Here is a 19,355-nt window from a genome sequence, read left to right as displayed (position 1 = left end):
TATTCACAAATATAAACCCTAACCCTAACCCCACATTCATGAACCCTAACCCTAATTTATTCACAAATATAAATCCTAACCCTAACCCCACATTCATGAACCCTAACCCTAATTTATTCACATTTTCACAAACACAAATATACTCACAAATATAAACTCTAATCCTAATTTATTCACAGTAAAATAGATGATAGAAGCCATACCAACGAGAGAGAGAGACAGTACTGAATCAATCAGAGGGAGCTCCAGAGAGAGAGAGCAAGTAGCTCGAGAGAGAGAGAACAGAGTGAGAGGAGTAAAGAGCGAGAGAGAGACAACAGAGGGAGAGAGGAGAAAGCGTGAATGTAAAACACGGGCCTGGAGGGGTTAAATATAAGTTCTAAAATCGTGGTTGTGAACCACGATTTCACTTAAAGAAAAAAAATTTGTCCTAAAATCGTGGTTATAAATAGCGAGTTCATTTGATAAACTCGTGGTTATGAACAGCGAGTTCAAAAGAAATCTATTTTTTGATGAAATCGTGCTTGTGAAAAGCGAGTTCAAAGGAAAAAAAATTTAATTAAACTCGCGTTTCGTAACCGCGAGTTCTTAATCAAACTTGCTTTTCGTAACAGCGAGTTTCAAATTTGGCAGCTTTCGCGCGACAGGGATAGAAAAGTGTTGAACTCGCGATTGTGAACCGCGAGTTAGCTCATTTTGAAAATTCTTTCAGTTTGAAAATTTCTTTATTATTTTGGCTTATTTAGGAAAATGCCCCAAAAAAAAGAGCTCCTTAAAAAACAATTGTCAAACCCCACCAAAAGCGGGTTAGCGCAGCCAAAAACATTTGCGGTGGCCCCACTGTACAATATTATGATCACAAACAATTTTATTAGGAGCCATCTTTCCTGTTAATACATGCAAATACAATTAAGTGATCAATACTTACAAGAAAAAGAGGTAATTTACATTGACATCCCTTGAAGTTTTTGATAATGACAACAGGCCCCTCCAAGTTTATGAAATGACAAGGACCTCCCTATGATGACAATTTGTTACAGATTCTTCCAATTATGGTGCCGCTAGTAAAGAAGGTGATGGTTTTTACTGAGGTCAGCAACAAAGTTCCCTTTAGTGCCTATGTTGCCTTCATTTCATGTGTACAGACATGATTGCCCTCCATTTCATTGTTTAAAAGACAAATTACCTCTGCATTCCCATTAGTTAAAGATTGAGATGCCCTTATTACATTGCTAATAAATTCCTTTCTCTCTAGTAAATATGTGCTACCTTTGCTATAAGGTTAGTTATTTGTTGTATTTTGTGCAAGTGTCAATTGGAAATATATATTGTGTTTGTAGGATTACAAACAACAAATGTCTACTTCATGCATAGTAGGAAGTAATGAAAACCAAAATTACCCAAGTATCAGAATAAAAATTGAACTACAAACAGAGAATATGTACAACATATTAAAACCCATATCTAAACTCCCTAATTCAGTATCAATGAAAATAAGAGAAAACAAAACCAAATGCCGCCATCATTTGATGAAAGAAAACATTCCCCCCACACACACTTAAATTGTTTGACAAAAGAAAACAAACCCACACACTGAAAGAAAACAAATTCACACAAACACATACTTCAATCACAACACATAAAGCCCAATCATCAAGAAGAAAAACCAAAGACCATAAAATCCACAAACAGATCATTTGATGAAAGAAAACAAACCCACAAATAGTTCGATCAAAAAGAACAAAACCGACACACAAAGCAAGACCCATAACACCCAACTCAATGATTTAGCAAATAATGCACCAATTCTTGCCTTGCAATCCAAAATACAACAAACTTTGAGCAAATGTGATGAATCAATATGAGAATCAGAGCCATTTCATCTTCTTTTGGCTCCAAACTGACTCAAATGAAGAAATAATTCGGTTATAGTGATGAACCAATACCCAACTCTATTTTCTCTCACAAATACACTAACCTTTCAGGCTCTCACACATTTCAACAAGATTTCCTCTGTTTCTCTCATTTTCTCTAAGTTTTTCCCTCCCTTCCCCAACTCCCTCCCGCCAATGTACCCACTCCGCCTCTATGTACACCAGATGCATGTATAAGACGAATCACCACCACAAATGTGTTCTCAAATGTCTTAGTAAAGCAAAAGGGCAATTCAGTCTTTTTACATTGATTGACAATTCAGGTTAAAATATCTGCATTTAAGTGGGGCATAATGGTCATTCATCAATAGGCATTAACAATGTCAAGCAAAAAGTTCTGGAATGGGAGGTCCCTGTCATTTCATAAACCTAGAAGCGTCTGTCTGTCTGTCATTGTCAAAAACTTCAGGGGAGGTCAGTGTAAATTACGCCCAAAAAAACAACAGATGAATGAAAATTTACCTCCTCTCCCTTCTTGACAAGCCCTGTTCTCCTAATGTTTAGGCGTACTGAAGCATAGAATTTTAAAGCATTGCCACCACAAGTAACTTCAGTGGGCCCACCAAATTTTAATTAATATAAAATGTAGAATTGGCTGGCATGGTGGGCTTTTGGTCTTAAATTTTAATTAATATAAAATGTAATAAGTCCAGTGAACCTAAAGAAGATCCAAGACTAGCAGGACCAGGTCTCTTCTCTTGGTCATACTTGGCTACCAAGCTTACTCAGCCTTCTGTCTTTTATTCTTCCCTTCTCATTATCATTCTTCAACCTTCAATCTATCATCTTAAAACTGTTTATTAGTTACCTTTGATGAAAGATATCCCACATCATGAACTCCCCCAAAAAAATTCCACACAAAAATAACTGAGCTTTCAAGAAAATCATATTATACAGTGACATTTTAATAACATCAGGGATAACACATTTATATTTTACTTGGATGGGAAGCACTTTACCGGAAAAGAAAATGTAAATGTAAGAGAAACTTGACCACACTCTCAAGGAAAAAAGAGTAAATTTTCCTAGCTAAGTATCAACTGTGTCATTTCATTTCTTAAGAGCTATGTTACATGGACTCGAGTACAGGTGTCGGGTGCAAGTATGTATCTAGAGGTCGGACTCATAAAATCATAAATTTAAGGGTATGCGGACTCAGCAAAAAAATGTCATATTTTTATATTTTTAATCTGTTATGTGAGATAAAATGGTACTATATATAACTTACAGCGTCAAAATAACATTTATAATAATTATACAATAATATGTACGTATAATAATAGTGTTATATACAATTATATAAGAAGTATCTGTTGAAAAGTATCCTACACATATTCCATACCCTTGTCCGAGTGTCGGGTGTCCAATGTCGAGTGTCTAACACAGGTATTTGATCTATTTTGAAGAGTCCGTGTAACATAGCTTAAGAGAGAAGATACAAAGAGCAGAAAATCTTTACAGATAGAAATTGGTAAAAATAAAGAAAACAAAAATACACAAATTAGCCTACAGTAGTAGCTCCAAGAAAGATTCTTTTGCCTGTGATAGAAAATTCCACACATTTCCCATAATTCATTGACATGACATGGCTACCTGACTGTAACTTAGCTCTGAGGTTTGAATTTTCTTTAACGATTAGTCAATAAACAAAGTAGAATAATAAATCTGAGTGCAATCAAAGCCATAAAAATTGGAAGTTGTATAAAAATGTGATTATGATAGAACAGAATAAATAAATAAAAATTAGAACAATACCTGATTTACGAATATCAAAATTGTCTGTGATAAAGACAAAGAGTGGCTCAATTTGCGGAGTGCCTGGCTCATCAATCTAGCTTGCATTGCCATGTGTGCATCACCCATTTCACCATCAAGTTCACCTTTGGGCACAAGGGCAGCAACCCGTAAATCAAAACACAAAATTCATAAAACAGAGCAGAAGATTCAAAATAGAGCCTTTCCCCCCTAAACATAGGACAAGTATTGACTACCAAAAAATTGACTCAAATTAGACAAAATGAACCATCTGGTCCGCATGGATTCAAACCATGCGCGCACCAAAGCTGCATATGTGCAGCAATGCAACCCCCCCCCCCCCCCCCAAAAAAAAAAAAAAAAAAAAAAAAAAAGAAAAAAAAAAGACCCCACAATGATTCCTATCAAAAACAAGTTCACAATATTAACATGGAAGGGGGCGAAGATGAAAGGTATAACAGTAATAACACCATCACAAGACATTTTGAAGGAAACTCATGAAGTATGTCCTGCAAGGCTGCAACTAACTCTAAACCATGATCATCCTTGTTAAATCACTGTGCACAGAAGCTTGATCTATGGAACACCTACACTGTCCACCACAACGACATCAACTGAACCACTCCGTATTAGGGTATCCACAAGACTTAGAGCCTGTTCACCACAATCAGGTTGTGATAGAAGCAAATTTTCAGTATTTACACCAATAGCCTCGGCAAGTGCTGGATCAAGAGCATGCTCAGCATCAACAAAAACACAGTAACCTATATCCAAAAAAATGTTAATTAACAAGAAGAAGCTGGTGTTAAAATCCGTCACAAATCAGACATTTCCTGTTTTTTTAAAAAACAATAGAAAAAATTTATGAATGATAACCAGCATTAAAACCAGCACATGCTTCCAATTTATACTAATATATCAAGAACCAGAAATCTGTGAATGAAGTGAACAATATATTATTGCTTTCTACAAGATGAGATGCTTCTTCCCACTTATTCAACATTCATGATTCACTAGGCATGGCATGAAATACCTAGCTTCGCAGTTTTCTTACATTTTTTCTTTTTTTCATGCTAGGGAATCTAAACTTTCTGCTAGGCAACAAATGCATTGCTAGAAAACTTTTGTTATTTACCAACATATGTTTTGTATATTGACTTGTTTATTGTAACTTTTATTTTTGGCTGTGGGTGTTTTACGTCTTTTTGGTATTAGACAGAAGAGGGTCAATACATTGCACTGGGAAAAATAAATAAATAAATAAATAAAATTGAACCGCATAGATGACTACATTGAACTTGATACCCCAAAGTGAAAACTTCATTACTTGAAGTTACCCATTCCAAAATATAAGGGGAAAAAATTAAAGACAGACATGTGAGAATATGTGTTCTTCTCGGATTAGGATTAAGTGTCCTATGTCTATTAGACTTCTATATATCTCAGTAATGTATTCATGTAGGGTTAGGAATTAATTAGTGGTACTCTATATAAATGATGTATGTATTCTTTGTTCAAATTAATTCAAGACTAATATACAGTTTTGTTCAGAAAACTTACATGGTATCAGAGCTTGGTTCGAAACCCTAATCTGAAGGATTCGAAACCCTAACAGCCGTAGCCTCTCTGTTCAGTCGCAACCCATCGGCTGTAAATCACGATCAATTACCGCCCTTGCATCATCGTATCTCTCTCAGTCCTCGTCGGCTTCATCTCGGTTCATCATCACAACTCCCTCTCGCGATTTTCTGACTTTGGTTCTCTCTCTCTCTCTGTGGCTTCATCTCGGTTCATCATTGCCGGTTCATCATTGCGACTCTCTCTCGCAACCCTGGTTCTCATCTCTCTATCTCTGTCTCCGTGATTTGTTATCAATAGTATTAAAACCCTTATTCCTCTTTGACCCATTAATCTTTAGTTTATTACAATAATGGACCCTAAAATTCAAGCTATTAAATGTAAACTCAATGGTGGCAATTATGCCTATTGGGCCAGTGTTATGAAGAATTTTCTTCTTAGTCAAAAAAAATGGGGCTATGTTTCTGGTTCTGCTCCTCGTCCATCGGACCCAAAAATAGAAGGGTATCTGTCTTCCTGTGACACTTGGGATTGTGATAATGCCCAAGTTCTTACCTGGTTTCATAACTCTGTGGATGACCGTATTGGAATGATGTTTTCCAAGTACAGTACTGCCAAGGAAGTATGGGATTATTTATTCGGTGTTTATCAGCAGTCCAATTTTGCCAAGCGGTATGAGTTGGAAACAACTATTTAGGGTGCTCGTCAGCGGGATCAAACTATTCAGGACTTTTATATTGAGATGACAGGTCTTTGGGATCAGTTGGCTCTTATGGAACCACCTAGTCTCAAGATACTAGACGCTTATATTGAGTTTCGGGAACAGGGTCGTTTAGTCCAGTTCTTAACAGCTCTCTCCCCTCAGTATGAGGCTATTCGAGGTGGCATCCTTCACCGATCTCCTCTTCCCTCTGTGGATGCTATTGTTCGTGAACTCCTCTCCGAGGAAACTCGTCTTAAGACGGCCAGTCAGACTTTGCCTCCTTCTGTGTTCTTGGCTCCTGCCAAGCCACCCTTGTTATCGACCCCTCCTTCTCATCAACTTCAGGCCACTGCAAAACCCAAGAGAGGACCATTAGGGCTAGATGAGTGTGCTTTCTGCCATCAGAGGGGTCATTGGAAGAACAATTGTCCTAAAAAGGGACGTCAGCCTGCTCCGTCTTCTCAGACACAGTTCCGCGGTACTACTTCGAGTACTTTCCGACCTCCTGCTGCTTACACTACATCTACTCCGGCTCCCGATCCTGACTTGGCTTCCCTAAGTGCTCAGGTCGCACAACTTCAGCATATCTTGTCCACCTCTCAGTCATCCCCATCTGCCTCCGCTCTTACCTCTCTTCATTCAGGTTTGCTTGGGTCCTCTTCAAGTATCCCTTCTTCTGTTTGGATTTTTGATTCTGGTGCCTCACATCATATGACTCCTCACCTTTCCTTACTTCAAAATTGTATTCCCCCACCCGTTCCTATTACTATTAATACTGCTAATGGATCTGGTATGTCTGTTTTATCTGTTGGGTCTGTCTTACCCTCTGCCATGTCTGCTGTTACTATTCCTTCTGTCTTTTATGTTCCTCAGTTATCTGTCAGTTTGTTATCTATCAGTCAACTTGATGCGTCTGGTTTTGATGTTATCTTTTCCTCTTCTGTCTGTTGTGTGCAGGATCGGGTGTCCAAGAAGCAGATTGGGATCGGTCGTAGAATTGGAGATCTCTATGTGGTTGAAAGCTTGCATCTCCCCTTATCTACCTCTCCAGCTGCACTTTCCTCGTTTCAATTAGATTCTCAGTCGAGTCAGTTTTACTTATGGCATTCTCGTCTTGGTCATTTGTCTGTTGACCGCTTACGGTCGTTAGCTCAGTCAGGATTGTTGGGTAAAGTTTCTCCTAGTCAAATTGATGAATGTCGGGGGTGTAAACTTGCTAAAATGTCAGCTTTACCTTTTAGTAAAAGTACGTCTATTTCTGTTTCTCCTTTCTCTCTTGTGCATACTGATGTCTGGGGACCCTCTCCTGTTCTTACTAAAGGGGGTTCAGTATATTATGTGTCTTTTGTAGATGATTGCACCCGTTACACGTGGGTTTATCTTATGACTCATAAGTCTGACTTCTACCAAATATATCGTACTTTCCAGTCTATGGTCACTACACAGTTTGGATCTACTATTAAATTGTTGCGGTCCGACTTGGGTGGGGAATACTTTAAAACTGAATTCTGTGAATATTTGGCCAACTTGGGTACCATTCACCAAACTTCTTGTACTGATACACCTGCCCAAAATGGCCGAGCTGAACGCAAACACCGTCATCTTCTTGAGACAGCTAGATCTCTTCTTTTCTCTACCTCCGTTCCAGCTCCGTTTTGGGGTGAGGCAGTTCTTACTGCTGCTTTTCTTCTCAATCATATGCCTACCCCCCTTCTTTCGGGTCGGTCTCCTTATGAGGCTCTCTTTTCTCAACCTCCTAATTACTCCCTCCTTCGTGTATTTGGGTCTGCGTGTTTTGTCCTTTTACCCCGTAAAGATAGAACTAAACTTAGTGCCCGATCTGTCCTATGTGTTTTTTTGGGATATAGTCTCACTCAGAAAGGTTATCGTTGTTATGACCCTGTTTCTCGTCGCCTTTATGTCTCCCGCCATGTTGCCTTTCTCGAACGTCTATCTTACTTTCAGCTTCCTCCTCTCACCGCCCCAGTTTCCAAAGAGGATTTGGTTCATATTGATCCATTTCCTTCTGAGGTCCCATCTGATGAGTACATCTCCACAGTTCCTCCTGAGCTTATTCCATCTTCTCCTTCTGCTTCACCTCTGACTACTTCTCCTCCTTCGCCTCCTCCTTCGCCTTCTCCTTCTCTTTCTTCTTCTCCTCCGTTGTTAGTTTATTCTCGTCGTAAGGCTCCTCCTCTACTAGTTGTCTCTACCCCTGCTGCTGATCCTCCTGCTTCTGACGACTCTGATCCTGCTGCACACCGATATCCTCCTCGAGCGCGTCATCCTCCAAAAAGGTTGGGTTGGTCTAATACTTGTTTTTCTGCTTCCTATCGTACCTTTTTGTCTGCTATTCACTCTTTTACAGAACCTCAGTCTTACAAGGAGGCCTGTCAGGATCCTCATTGGGTTCAAGCTATGGAGGATGAGTTGTTTGCTCTACAGAAAACGAGTACTTGGGAGTTGGTTCCTTTACCTGTTGGTAAGAATCTAGTTGGTTGCAAATGGGTCTACAAAGTCAAGACTTATTCTGATGGTTCTCTTGAGCGCTACAAAGCTCGTCTGGTGGCCAAAGGTTTCTCCCAGGAGTATGGTATTGATTATGAAGAGACATTTGCTCCTGTTGCCAAGATGACTACTGTCCGTACTTTGATTTCTATCGCTGCTGTTCGTTCTTGGCCCCTTTATCAGATGGATGTTAAGAATGCTTTTCTTAATGGTACTCTCACTGAGGAGGTTTACATGCGTCCTCCCCCTGGTCTTCACCATTCCTCTGGCCAAGTCTGTCGTCTTCGGCGTACTCTATATGGTCTGAAGCAGTCTCCTCGTGCTTGATCGCTTTCAGACTGCTGTTACCGAGCTTGGGTTTCATCCTTCTGCTTCCGACTCTGCTTTATTTCTAAGACATACCTCGGCTGGTTTTGTTGCTCTCTTACTATATGTAGATGATATGATCATCACTGGCTCTGACTCTTCTGCTATCTCTGTGGTCAAGCAGCATCTCTTTCGCACCTTCGAAATGAAGGATCTGGGACCATTGCGGTATTTTCTTGGCATTGAGGTGGCTTCTTCTCCTAAGGGTTACTTTCTGTCCCAGGCTAAGTATGCTAACGAGGTTATCCATCGTGCCAGACTTACTGACACTAAGCTGTCTGATACCCCCATTGAACTTAATGTAAAGCTCAACACTACTGATGGGGTTCCTCTAGATGATCCTACGTTGTATCGCGAGCTTGTGGGTTGCTTAGTCTATCTAACAGTTACTCGCCCTGATCTTGCCTATGCTGTCCATGTAATTAGTCAGTTTGTTTCTGCCCCTCGCTCTACACATTGGGCTGCTTTGCTTCGAATTCTTCGTTATCTTCGCAGTACTATCTTTCAGGGCTTGCTGTTCTCTTCTACTTCTTCCTTAGACTTGGTGGCTTATGCTGATGCTGATTGGGCTGGTGATGTTAATGATCGTAAATCTACTTCTGGTTTCTGTATGTTTCTTGGCGATTCCCTAATTTCTTGGAAAAGCAAGAAACAGCCTGTTGTTGCCCGTTCTACTGCCGAAACTGAGTATCGTGCTATGGCTCATGCTACTGCTGAAATTGTCTGGCTTCGTCAGCTCTTATCTGAGTTGGGCGTCCCTCAATCTTCCCCAACCTCTCTCTATTGTGACAACCGAAGTGCTATTCAAATTGCTCATAACACAGTCTTCCATGAACGGACAAAACATATTGAGATTGATTGTCACTTCGTCCGCCAGCATCTGCAGTCTGGCTTTATCTTGCTTCCTTTTGTCTCTTCGGCTCTGCAACTTGCTGACTTCTTCACTAAGACTCACACCACTGCTCGGTTTCGGTTTTTTCTTGACAAACTCTCAGTGTTTTCTGCTAAAACACCTTGAGTTTGAGCGGGGGTGTGAGAATATGTGTTCTTCTCGGATTAGGATTAAGTGTCCTATGTCTATTAGACTTCTATATATCTCAGTAATGTATTCATGTAGGGTTAGGAATTAATTAGTGGTACTCTATATAAATGATGTATGTATTCTTTGTTCAAATTAATTCAAGACTAATATACAGTTTTGTTCAGAAAACTTACAAGACAAACTCAAACTACCATGCGCTTTAGAAATTACAATTGATTAATATTTATTAGTTTAGAAATATACACTGTACACAGGACATTAACAAATACAATCAATCATCCTAATTGTATGACTTGTTCAGAAAGAAAAAAAATTAAATATAGGTATTTCTAAGAGTAACCTCCTTGCTTCTGTGCTTCAGCAATTACATGTAGTGCAACAGTGGTTTTCCCAGAAGCTTCTGGACCATATATCTCCACAACACATCCCTGCACAAATCCAATAAAAAATCAGTATAAGCAGCCAGACAGCAAAGACAAATTAACAAAATTCTCTCGGTCCCCAACCCCTTATAAAGATATTATACATTAGATTTACATACATACAACCCTACCGGCATACACATTAAATTTTCATCCATACAGCTCCCTAGAGGCATAAATATCTAGATGTTTGTATGAGTATGTACATATGGTTTGTAATGTATCATTCAATTGGGGAAAAAATTTAAATTAATTACAATTAAAGATACAGAGTTCAATAAAATGCAAATGAGTTATTTTTATAAAGCTAAACAGTCAACATAGAGCACTATAAATTATAATGCCACTCACAATTACATATATTCCTGAAAAGTGTAGAAAATAAAGATATAAGAAGAACATTCATGAGCAGCATAACTTAAGGCAAGAACTGGCAAATCTCCCTAATTTAATCAACAAAAGACTTGGATCATAAAATGTAAATTTCAAAATAACCTATTATATTAGTTAAGCCTGTGCAGTAGCACAAGAAGAGAGAGTAGCTGTTTTAACATAAAGTATGTTTGAGCTGGTGATGGAAATGTGTGACAGTAGTTGTATCATGTAGAACAGAATATGCCTTGTGGAAAAAATAAATACCAAAGTCTGCCATAAGAACTTGTGCCTATATGACATATATGACACGGTGCATTATTACAACTTTTTTTTTTAAAAAAGTTGCATTATCCAAAAAATTCTTATCCTTATAACTGTTATATGAAAATCTGCAGCATAGGAAATAGATATTCATATAAATTCCAATTGCTGAAAGATACCTTCGGAAGTCCACCAATCCCCAGTGCTATATCCAAAGAAAAAGATCCTGTAGACACCACTGGAACTTGCTTATGAGAGGTGGACCGACCCAACCACATAATAGATCCCTTTCCAAATGAGGTAGTGATCTGATCCAACGCTTGCTTCAGGGCCAGCTCCTTTTTGGACAAATTCTCATCATTGGAATCACTGCCATCTGATTTAGATCTCTTTTTACCTTCAAATAGACAAAATGAGATTTATTAGCCCATATTAGCCTAAGCAGGAATACATGAATTACTAGGGAGAACAGAACAAATAGCATCCATATTGCTTGTCCTACTCTACAAAAAATGAATAGTCCAATAGGATGATATTCGATATTCTACAGAAACACTGTTGAATAGGCTAAAGGATTTTAATGTGTCAAATGTTGAAGAATAAGGGGAAAAAAACTGAACTCAAATTTTCAATACCTTTAGTAGAAAAATTGCAGATCGAGGATGTTACAAATACCCCTTTCCTAAAACCCTGCAAACCAAACAGAAAATTAAAAGTAAAAAATTTATTTCATAATCATAAAATAAGATATTACATCAACAGCACTTTCTTTTATTCATTGTAACAAACTTAAAACTAAGGAGCCACAAATAACAAATAGGCAATTTTTTCAGAATAAACAAAATAAAACCTCTAAAAGTACACAAACAAAAGGTCTCAAGTGAAGGTAAGATCACTATATACCAGAAAGAAATGCGCAATTGCACTCTTTCATGAGGAATTTCAAAATTTTCAGACCTCTTTATCACACTTAAACCCACAGGGTAAAGCATAATAGCAAAGAACTTTGCAGGACAAGTTGGGTTGTACAGTGACTTAACAAATCCAATGCATCATCCAAACAATAAAAATTGAAAAATCAATTCCATTTTAGTTGTTTCATTGATGTGAAATGGCAAAACCCTTAAACCCATTTTATCCTAAGAATTTGATAATATTAACTAAATCATAGATGCTAATAGCCCGTTTGGGTTGATCAATTTGGAGAGAAAATAATATGAATTAATTTTTCTTAAACTTAATCACCTGTTTGGATTACTAAAGAGGAGAAAATGGAAAGAAGTACAGTGAAACTGATTTCTTTTAAAATTTACATTTTGAAACACTCCAAAAGTAGAGACATTGGGAGGGAAAAGAAACAAAGCGATTACTAACTTTTTATAATATCAAAATTATTATAAAAAATTATTTTGGTAACTCAAATTGTAATAGTTTCTTTGATAGAAAATAAATTACAATCTTTTCTTTTCTCTCCAACTTAATCAAGAGAAAACACAATCTTTTCTCTTCTTTTCTTTTATTCTCTCATTAACTTAACAAGTCCTTTCTTTTCTTTTCTTTCCTGTTCTTGGTTCCCAAACAGACTCTAAACAAAAAGCATCAATCGAAGCAAGTAACTAAACAAGCAATCCCTAGAATGATAACTACACCAAAAACTTGTACAAAAATTGCTTCGAATCACCATTATCAACATCAAAACTAACCCAAAAATAAAAACCACCAATTTCGACATTTTGAAGAGCAAAAATATGTGACACCAAAATTTTGATGCATAAGATTATTCTTAAGAAATAGTAATTACAAGAGAAGGCAGTTATGTATAGCGAAAAACATTTTATATTTTTTTTTTAACTTCCTAAGTAAATTCACATAATAAGCTTATATGTACACATACAACTTACATACTCTAGCTTTTGGTTTACTTCAACTACCTGTATATATTTATATTTTGCTTAAAAAGTACAGAAACTAATGAATAACCAATAACATAACTGTACACACAACTCTTTATATGAAGCTCATTTTTGTAGATCCCACACCCATATAAAAGTTGTCTGATGCTGTGATTAATTTCTGTATTCCTAGAAGAATAGTTTTTAAACCAAAGCAAAGAGCTTTTCCACACTCAAAATGGAGTAATGCATTGTAATTACTCTCTACACAAGAAGTTCCATCCCACACAATTCAAAATTATTTTATAAGCAAAGCAACTTGGAACCACTCTCCATATAATCCTATCACAACTATCTGAAACAATAGTCAAATCTTCAAAGCCGAGTTACATATAGAAGGTGTCAAGGGTCGTTTGCACCATCTAAAACAATATCAGATCATAGAAGGTAACTGTATAGACTGGTTTCAACGGGCGGTTGCACCATCTTCATCGTGGTGTTGTTCCACTATCTTCATCATCGCCATCTCCATAACCTTCAGAGTCCTTTGGTCTCTCACCATTTGCTGGCTTATCTGCTGTCAAATAGCGCCCAGTCATAGGATCAATTGGGCGGGTGTCCCTTGGCCCGCCTTTGCGACCCATAGCCAGCATTGGCGGTGGGGGTAGCAACCCTGATCTAAACAGAAGGCGTTCAACAGGCTCTGATGGCTGAGCACCAACTGATAGCCAATACCTGCAAAAATTGGGAGAAACATCAAGCAAGAACTAAAACATATGGATCTTTTTTCCCTTTAAATAAAACCTTTTAGTACATAGTTTGAAGACTCTTACTTGGAAAACCTAAAACAATATGACAGTATACAATTTATTTATTTTTGGGTACGAATGAGTGCTATTGTAGTTGGTCTAGCCTCACACATATGTGCCTATGAGAACATTTCTTATGAAATTCATCCAGCAGAGGATCCTGAATTTGAGACTTTCTACACCAAAAAAATTCTCTTAAACAAACATATTCGTCATTAGATGACGGCTCAAGATCAGCCTCATGAAATTCTAATATTCCCTAAGGAGGTCCTACCCTGTGGAAATGCTCATTAATGAAACTTTTAGCTTTAACTGATCGTGGCCATGAAACCACCGCTTTCCCACAGTTTTACTCTCATCTCATCAGATGACGGAAAAAATAAATGGGAAATAAGCGAATTTACAGGCAATGAAAAGTTTTGCATGAAGCTGAAATCTAATACTTGAAAAACTCCAAGTTCATGAATGGATTCTTCAAATTCTACAAGTTACTGATAGTCTAAGAAGTCGATCAATACATGATATAAAGATCACTTGAATTTACAAAAACATATGCCTTTAGCTTTCATTGTTAGCATGGTGATAAATCAAATTTGATATCAATCCTTAGGTAGTACTTGGTTCATTGGAATTAAGGTGGATTGGAATGAAATAATTATTCCATAAACTCCTTACCGAATAATCATTCCCCTACCATAATGAATAATAACTCCATTTGCAATGCATTTTTCATAATTTTTTTAGTAAACCAAATATGAGAATGGATATTATGATGGAATGATCATTTCATTCCAGTTCATTCCAATGAACCAAATATAAAATTAAATTAATCAAATAGGTTACATACTTTGTATCGCATGAATCTCACCTATGCGGTTGTCTTACTATGCCATTTTCATATACTCAAGTCAAAAGGCAGGACTTGGGAATGCCGAAGTCTTCAGTAAGGCACCGTGGGAATCTGGGGTCTTGTGGCTTGGTGGCTAGAGAGAATGATGTCACCTGGCATGATGCCATGCAGGTGTTACTACCATAGGCTAGTCTTACTAAGAGAGACTGTCTCTATGCATTTGTACAGTCACTCGAGGATCGAGGCAAATCCAAACTGAATGATATGTTATGACATATTCCCTGGCATATTGTAAAAGAATATCGGAATATCCAGAAAGTTTGTTATCAAACACATGACCCACCCCTATAAATGGGAGGTGGTACCTCTCTCTCTCTCTCTCTCTCTCTCTCTCCCCCTCTTCCGATGTCTCCGGTGTCTATAACATGTGCTTCCACTCTCTAGTGAATCCCTGACCCCCCATAAGTACTACCTATGCCAACTAATTAAAGTTCACCACCATGCAAATTCAAGTCATTTCCTATCTGTCTGCTCCTTCAAATCTAGGAAACCAAATTCACTGGAAAAGACATACAGCTGATTTCAGATATTGAATAAGAAAATGAAAAAATATTTTCAAAAAAGGTTTAAGAAGTAAGAAACCATCAGGCCAACAAATAGAGAATTTTAATAAGAGAAGCAACGAAGACGTTCTGATCCATTAAAAATTCAACTAAGCCAAATGTTTGATGAAGGTCAAGCTATGGATTGAACAAACCTGAGACTGAAAATCCATATATTCAGTGACAACAAATTGTAGAGTACACGTGTAATGAATGGAAAGAAAGACCACATAAGAGTAGAAAAAGGCAATTCTATTCGCACAATGAAGTATTGCCTCTTCTAATGTCCAACAAATTGTCAACAAAACTAACGGTTCTTGCTTTTCCACCTAGGACAGGCTAGAGTTCTAGTGGCCAATTACTGTAACACTCAAGAAAGTGACACCAGTTCTATAAGCCTTGACAATTGCCAATAAGGCCACAACCATTTTAAGTGTTTGTCTAGTGAAATTGCCTTGGGGGAGATATGTCATACCATTCAAGTTCATTTTTCTAATTACTGTTTTTGCCACCAAGCTTCATTAACACTACAATTAATAAATTAACACAAAATACTTCCTATTCACACCTCTCATCTTCACATACATATTTCTTTGAATCCTTTTCCCCTCTCTCCTAACAATCTGCATGGGGGACGCAAAGAATGTAAACATACACTGACATACATAACTTAAGATTGGCTGCATCATTTTCCTAGGCTATAACTCCCTTGTTCATTGAGGGCTATAACTTATGTTGCAGACTCTAAACCATAATCAATCATGTAACACAAGTCTAGAAAATTTGCTTCACATGGTTAAAGCATCCAGCTATGAACACTTCTGCGTTTACAAGTTTCGAATTATTTATTGAGATAAACTTCTAAAAAAAACACACTTACTTCACTCTGTCAAAATTAAGACCCATTCGTTTACCACCATCTTGACCTGTACAAATCAAACACATTGAAAACAATTAGTAATAACAAAAATCAAACTACACCACAAAAGCATATTAGATTTAACTCTAATTCGGCTTGCTTGGTCAGAAGAAATAATAAATCACGCATTTTGAAATAATTTCCATTTCATTTATTTTCTAACGCTTTCAGAGCAACCAAACAAATCATAGAACTTTAAAGAAACCCAAGAACAGGGAAACAAACAGCAATTTTACAATGCTAAAAGGAAAACCCTTACACGTGCACACTTGATCTCTGTTTGCCCAACCATAAAAGGGAATTTAATTTTATTTTCTCCGACATTTTCTTGCGGAAAACAGAAGATGAAAAAACAGATTTTTCATTTCGCAATAAATTTGAATTTTTTTTATTATTATTTAATATTTTGGTTTCATTTCTTTTCCAACGCTTTCCCACCAACCAAACAATTCATAGAACCGTAAGGAAACCCAATAACAGGGAAACAAATGGCATTTTTTAAATGCTAACCCATAAAAAGGGGTTCATTTTTCATTTTTCGTAACATTTTCTCAAGAAACAAATGGATTGGAGAAAAAAATTGATAGAAAGAGAGTACCTGGGAGAGGATTGTAGTAACCCAAAACTTCTAAGTGCTTGCCGTCTCTGGGAGACCTGCTATCTGCAGCCATAACTCGATAAAAAGGCTTGTTCTTGCATCCAAACCTCGATAATCTTATCCTCACCACCATTTTTGTTATCTCTCACAACTTCAATCTCTCTCTGTCTCTCTCTCTCTCTCTCTCGCTCTCTCTGTGGATTCGATTCGATTCCAAGAACGAGGGTTTTGATTGGGTTTTTCTCCTTTGGGGATGGTTTCGTTTTCGGGCTGTTTTTTGGGGATGGGTCCGTCCGACCCGAACGTGATAATTAGATCCAAGTGAAAGTCCAAATTCATTTTTTTGGGATTAGGTTGAAATAGTTGGCGTGGCCAAAAAAATTCATCATTTATTCAGAAATCAGAACTGTCATAGTAAACAAATAAAGAAGGGGGAAATTACCCACAGGTCTTATGTGGAATATGTGGATACTATTTAATTTCATAATTTTTTGGGTACACTCAAAAGTCCTTTTCTCCATCTCTCTGATTTTTTCCTCCCTTTTTACGTTTTCTTCTTTCTCTTTTTTTCTACATTTTTCTCTCATCGTCTTCGTCATAGACGATGGTGCAAGTGTTCATGTCTTTCTCCATTGATCGGGGTTCACTGATAACCGCCAACTATCGAAATCAACTCGTGATTTCACTCTCACCGACGGCGAAGATATATATTTCCGACGAAGAAGATGAGTGGATCTACTTAGATCTGATGTAGATCTACTAAAAAATAGTTATCGGAGTATAATCCTCTCTCTACATCCGCCTTTCTCCTTCGATCTCTTTTTTTTTTCTCTGCTATACACTTCTGTTTTTCTGTTCTAATAGAGAAAATTTTTGAATTCTGAACAAGTAGTTTTCGAGTTTTAGTTACAGGCGGTGAAAACTGTAAAATTTTGCAGTTTCAAAAATTTTTTTTGGTGCTGGAATGAATCATGGTTTAAAACTGTAAAATTTTGCAGTTTTATAACATTCTTTAGAACTATAAAATTTTACAGTTTCATAACATATTTTTTAATTTTTTTTTTCCGGCAATATTCTAGACATTCCGGTGAGTCTTCGGCGACCGTTAAATGGAAGTCCGACGGTAGTAAGATGTGAACAGTGTCTGTAAATTAAAAAAAAAAAGGATTTTTTTGGTAACAATTAAAAATGTATTGGACTAATTGGTGCATGTGTTTTGTTTTGGGATTAGCTGGATCTTAAACTTGGTACATGGGACTTATCAGTAAGTTCCCCATAAAGAAGATATCGAAGAGGCTTTCCACTTCCCTCTCCATCCCAACCCCTTTCATCTTAGATTAGGGTCAAGTTTGGAAAGACTAAATAAGTATATTTTTTAACTTTTATTGTATTATGTGTAGAAAAAGTAGAGAGGAGATGTTGATTGATATGACCCAAAAAAGATAAAAAAATAAAATAAGTACACTTTTTTAGGATAGCCAAACTTGGCTTAATTCACTGGTGTTTTCGACTTGCAGGTCAACTCAAACTCAACACAAATGGATGTTTAAAAGGTGACTCAGGCCAAGCTAGATATGGAGGACTGCTGAGGGATGAAACTGGAACTTGGCTATGGGGATACTATGGTAAACTAGGCCACTGCTCTAGTCTAGAAACTGAATTATGGGACATATACATGGAACTCACCATTCTCTTTCAAAAAGACACTATGAATATAACTAATGAAACTGATTCTACCCAAGCTATCACACAAATCCAGGATGGACCAAGCCATCACTCATCTTATAAGGCCCTCATCGAAGACACCAAGTTTCTCTTGAAACGCTACAACTACTCAATCAAACACTTCTTTCGCGAGGGCAACAGAGTAGCTGACAAACTAGCAAACTTGGGGGCAGTCCAAGATGACCATGTAGTAGTCCTAGATGACCCACCTGCAGAAGTGAGATCTCTAGTCATCGTTAACATGACTGGAGTTAGTCTTGTAAGGGACTAATTTCTTGAATTGTAAGGATAATGTAACTTTTGTTTGTTTACCTTTCATTTGAATAAAAAAAATATATATATATATATATAATGAACAAGTCTATGTAACTAGAATGTAACATTGGAGAGAAAAAGAATAAATATGGAAGCAATGTGAGAGATGACAAATACTATATTTATTGGTGTTGGCATTAAGACCAATAGAAAATAAACAAGCGTTGGATTTGTTTCTAAAGTATTAAGACCTCGTTTGGCAACCTTTTGTTTTAGTTAAAAAGTTACTATAAGTTGTTATATCATTCTCTCTACTTTTTTAAATATTTTTTATTAAAAAGCCAAAAATTACTAAAATAATATATTTTCAAACGAGGCATAAATTACGGAGAGTGATTCTTTTTTTAAGCCTAATAGGTTCAATTTGTAAAATTTTGAGAATTAGGTTTTTTTTTTTTTTTCTTTCAAAACCCACTAGATTCAATATGTATATATTTACAAATTTTAGATCAAAATTTCATATACTCTAAATAAAATATAAAAAAAAAAAATTAAAATTGAAGTTCAATGGTGTCAACTACACCACTAACATCAACCTAACTCTGCTCTCCAAACTAAAAAAAAAAAAAAAAAAGAAGTAAAATTAAAATTAAAATATATTTTTTTGAGATTTATTTAAAATATAAATTATTTTTTATCATTTTAAAAATTATATCTCGTTCTTTTAAATTTTTGAATCGCATAACAAAATGATTAATTTT

General features: G+C 36.8%; 2 protein-coding genes across 2 annotated transcripts in view; both read right to left on the bottom strand.

Moving 5' to 3' along the window:
- Nucleotides 1-11,629, bottom strand: part of LOC114292951 (DNA repair protein recA homolog 3, mitochondrial) — a 37,835-nt gene extending 26,206 nt beyond the window's left edge. The window contains 7 exon segments of the mRNA XM_082902800.1: nt 2,397-2,529; nt 3,533-3,544; nt 3,685-3,836; nt 4,281-4,453; nt 10,227-10,314; nt 11,124-11,341; nt 11,580-11,629. Coding sequence (XP_082758926.1) covers nt 2,397-2,529; nt 3,533-3,544; nt 3,685-3,836; nt 4,281-4,453; nt 10,227-10,314; nt 11,124-11,222 — 657 coding nt within the window. The 5' untranslated portion in view covers nt 11,223-11,341; nt 11,580-11,629.
- A 1,357-nt stretch (nt 11,630-12,986) lies between these two features.
- LOC114301385 (small ribosomal subunit protein bS16m/bS16c) lies at nt 12,987-17,037 on the bottom strand. Its single transcript, XM_028246352.2, has 3 exons — nt 16,615-17,037; nt 15,978-16,023; nt 12,987-13,571 (listed from the first exon to the last, which is right to left on the bottom strand). Exons 1-3 carry the CDS (start codon nt 16,745-16,747, stop codon nt 13,325-13,327), a joined length of 426 nt encoding a protein of 141 aa, XP_028102153.2. The 5' UTR covers nt 16,748-17,037; the 3' UTR covers nt 12,987-13,324.
- Nucleotides 17,038-19,355: the final 2,318 nt, after the last annotated feature.

Source organism: Camellia sinensis, chromosome 13 (assembly GCF_055761805.1).
Source record: "Camellia sinensis isolate YWXY chromosome 13, ASM5576180v1, whole genome shotgun sequence".
Classification (NCBI taxonomy): Eukaryota; Viridiplantae; Streptophyta; class Magnoliopsida; order Ericales; family Theaceae; genus Camellia; species Camellia sinensis.
This window is presented reverse-complemented; position numbering and strand designations above follow the sequence as displayed.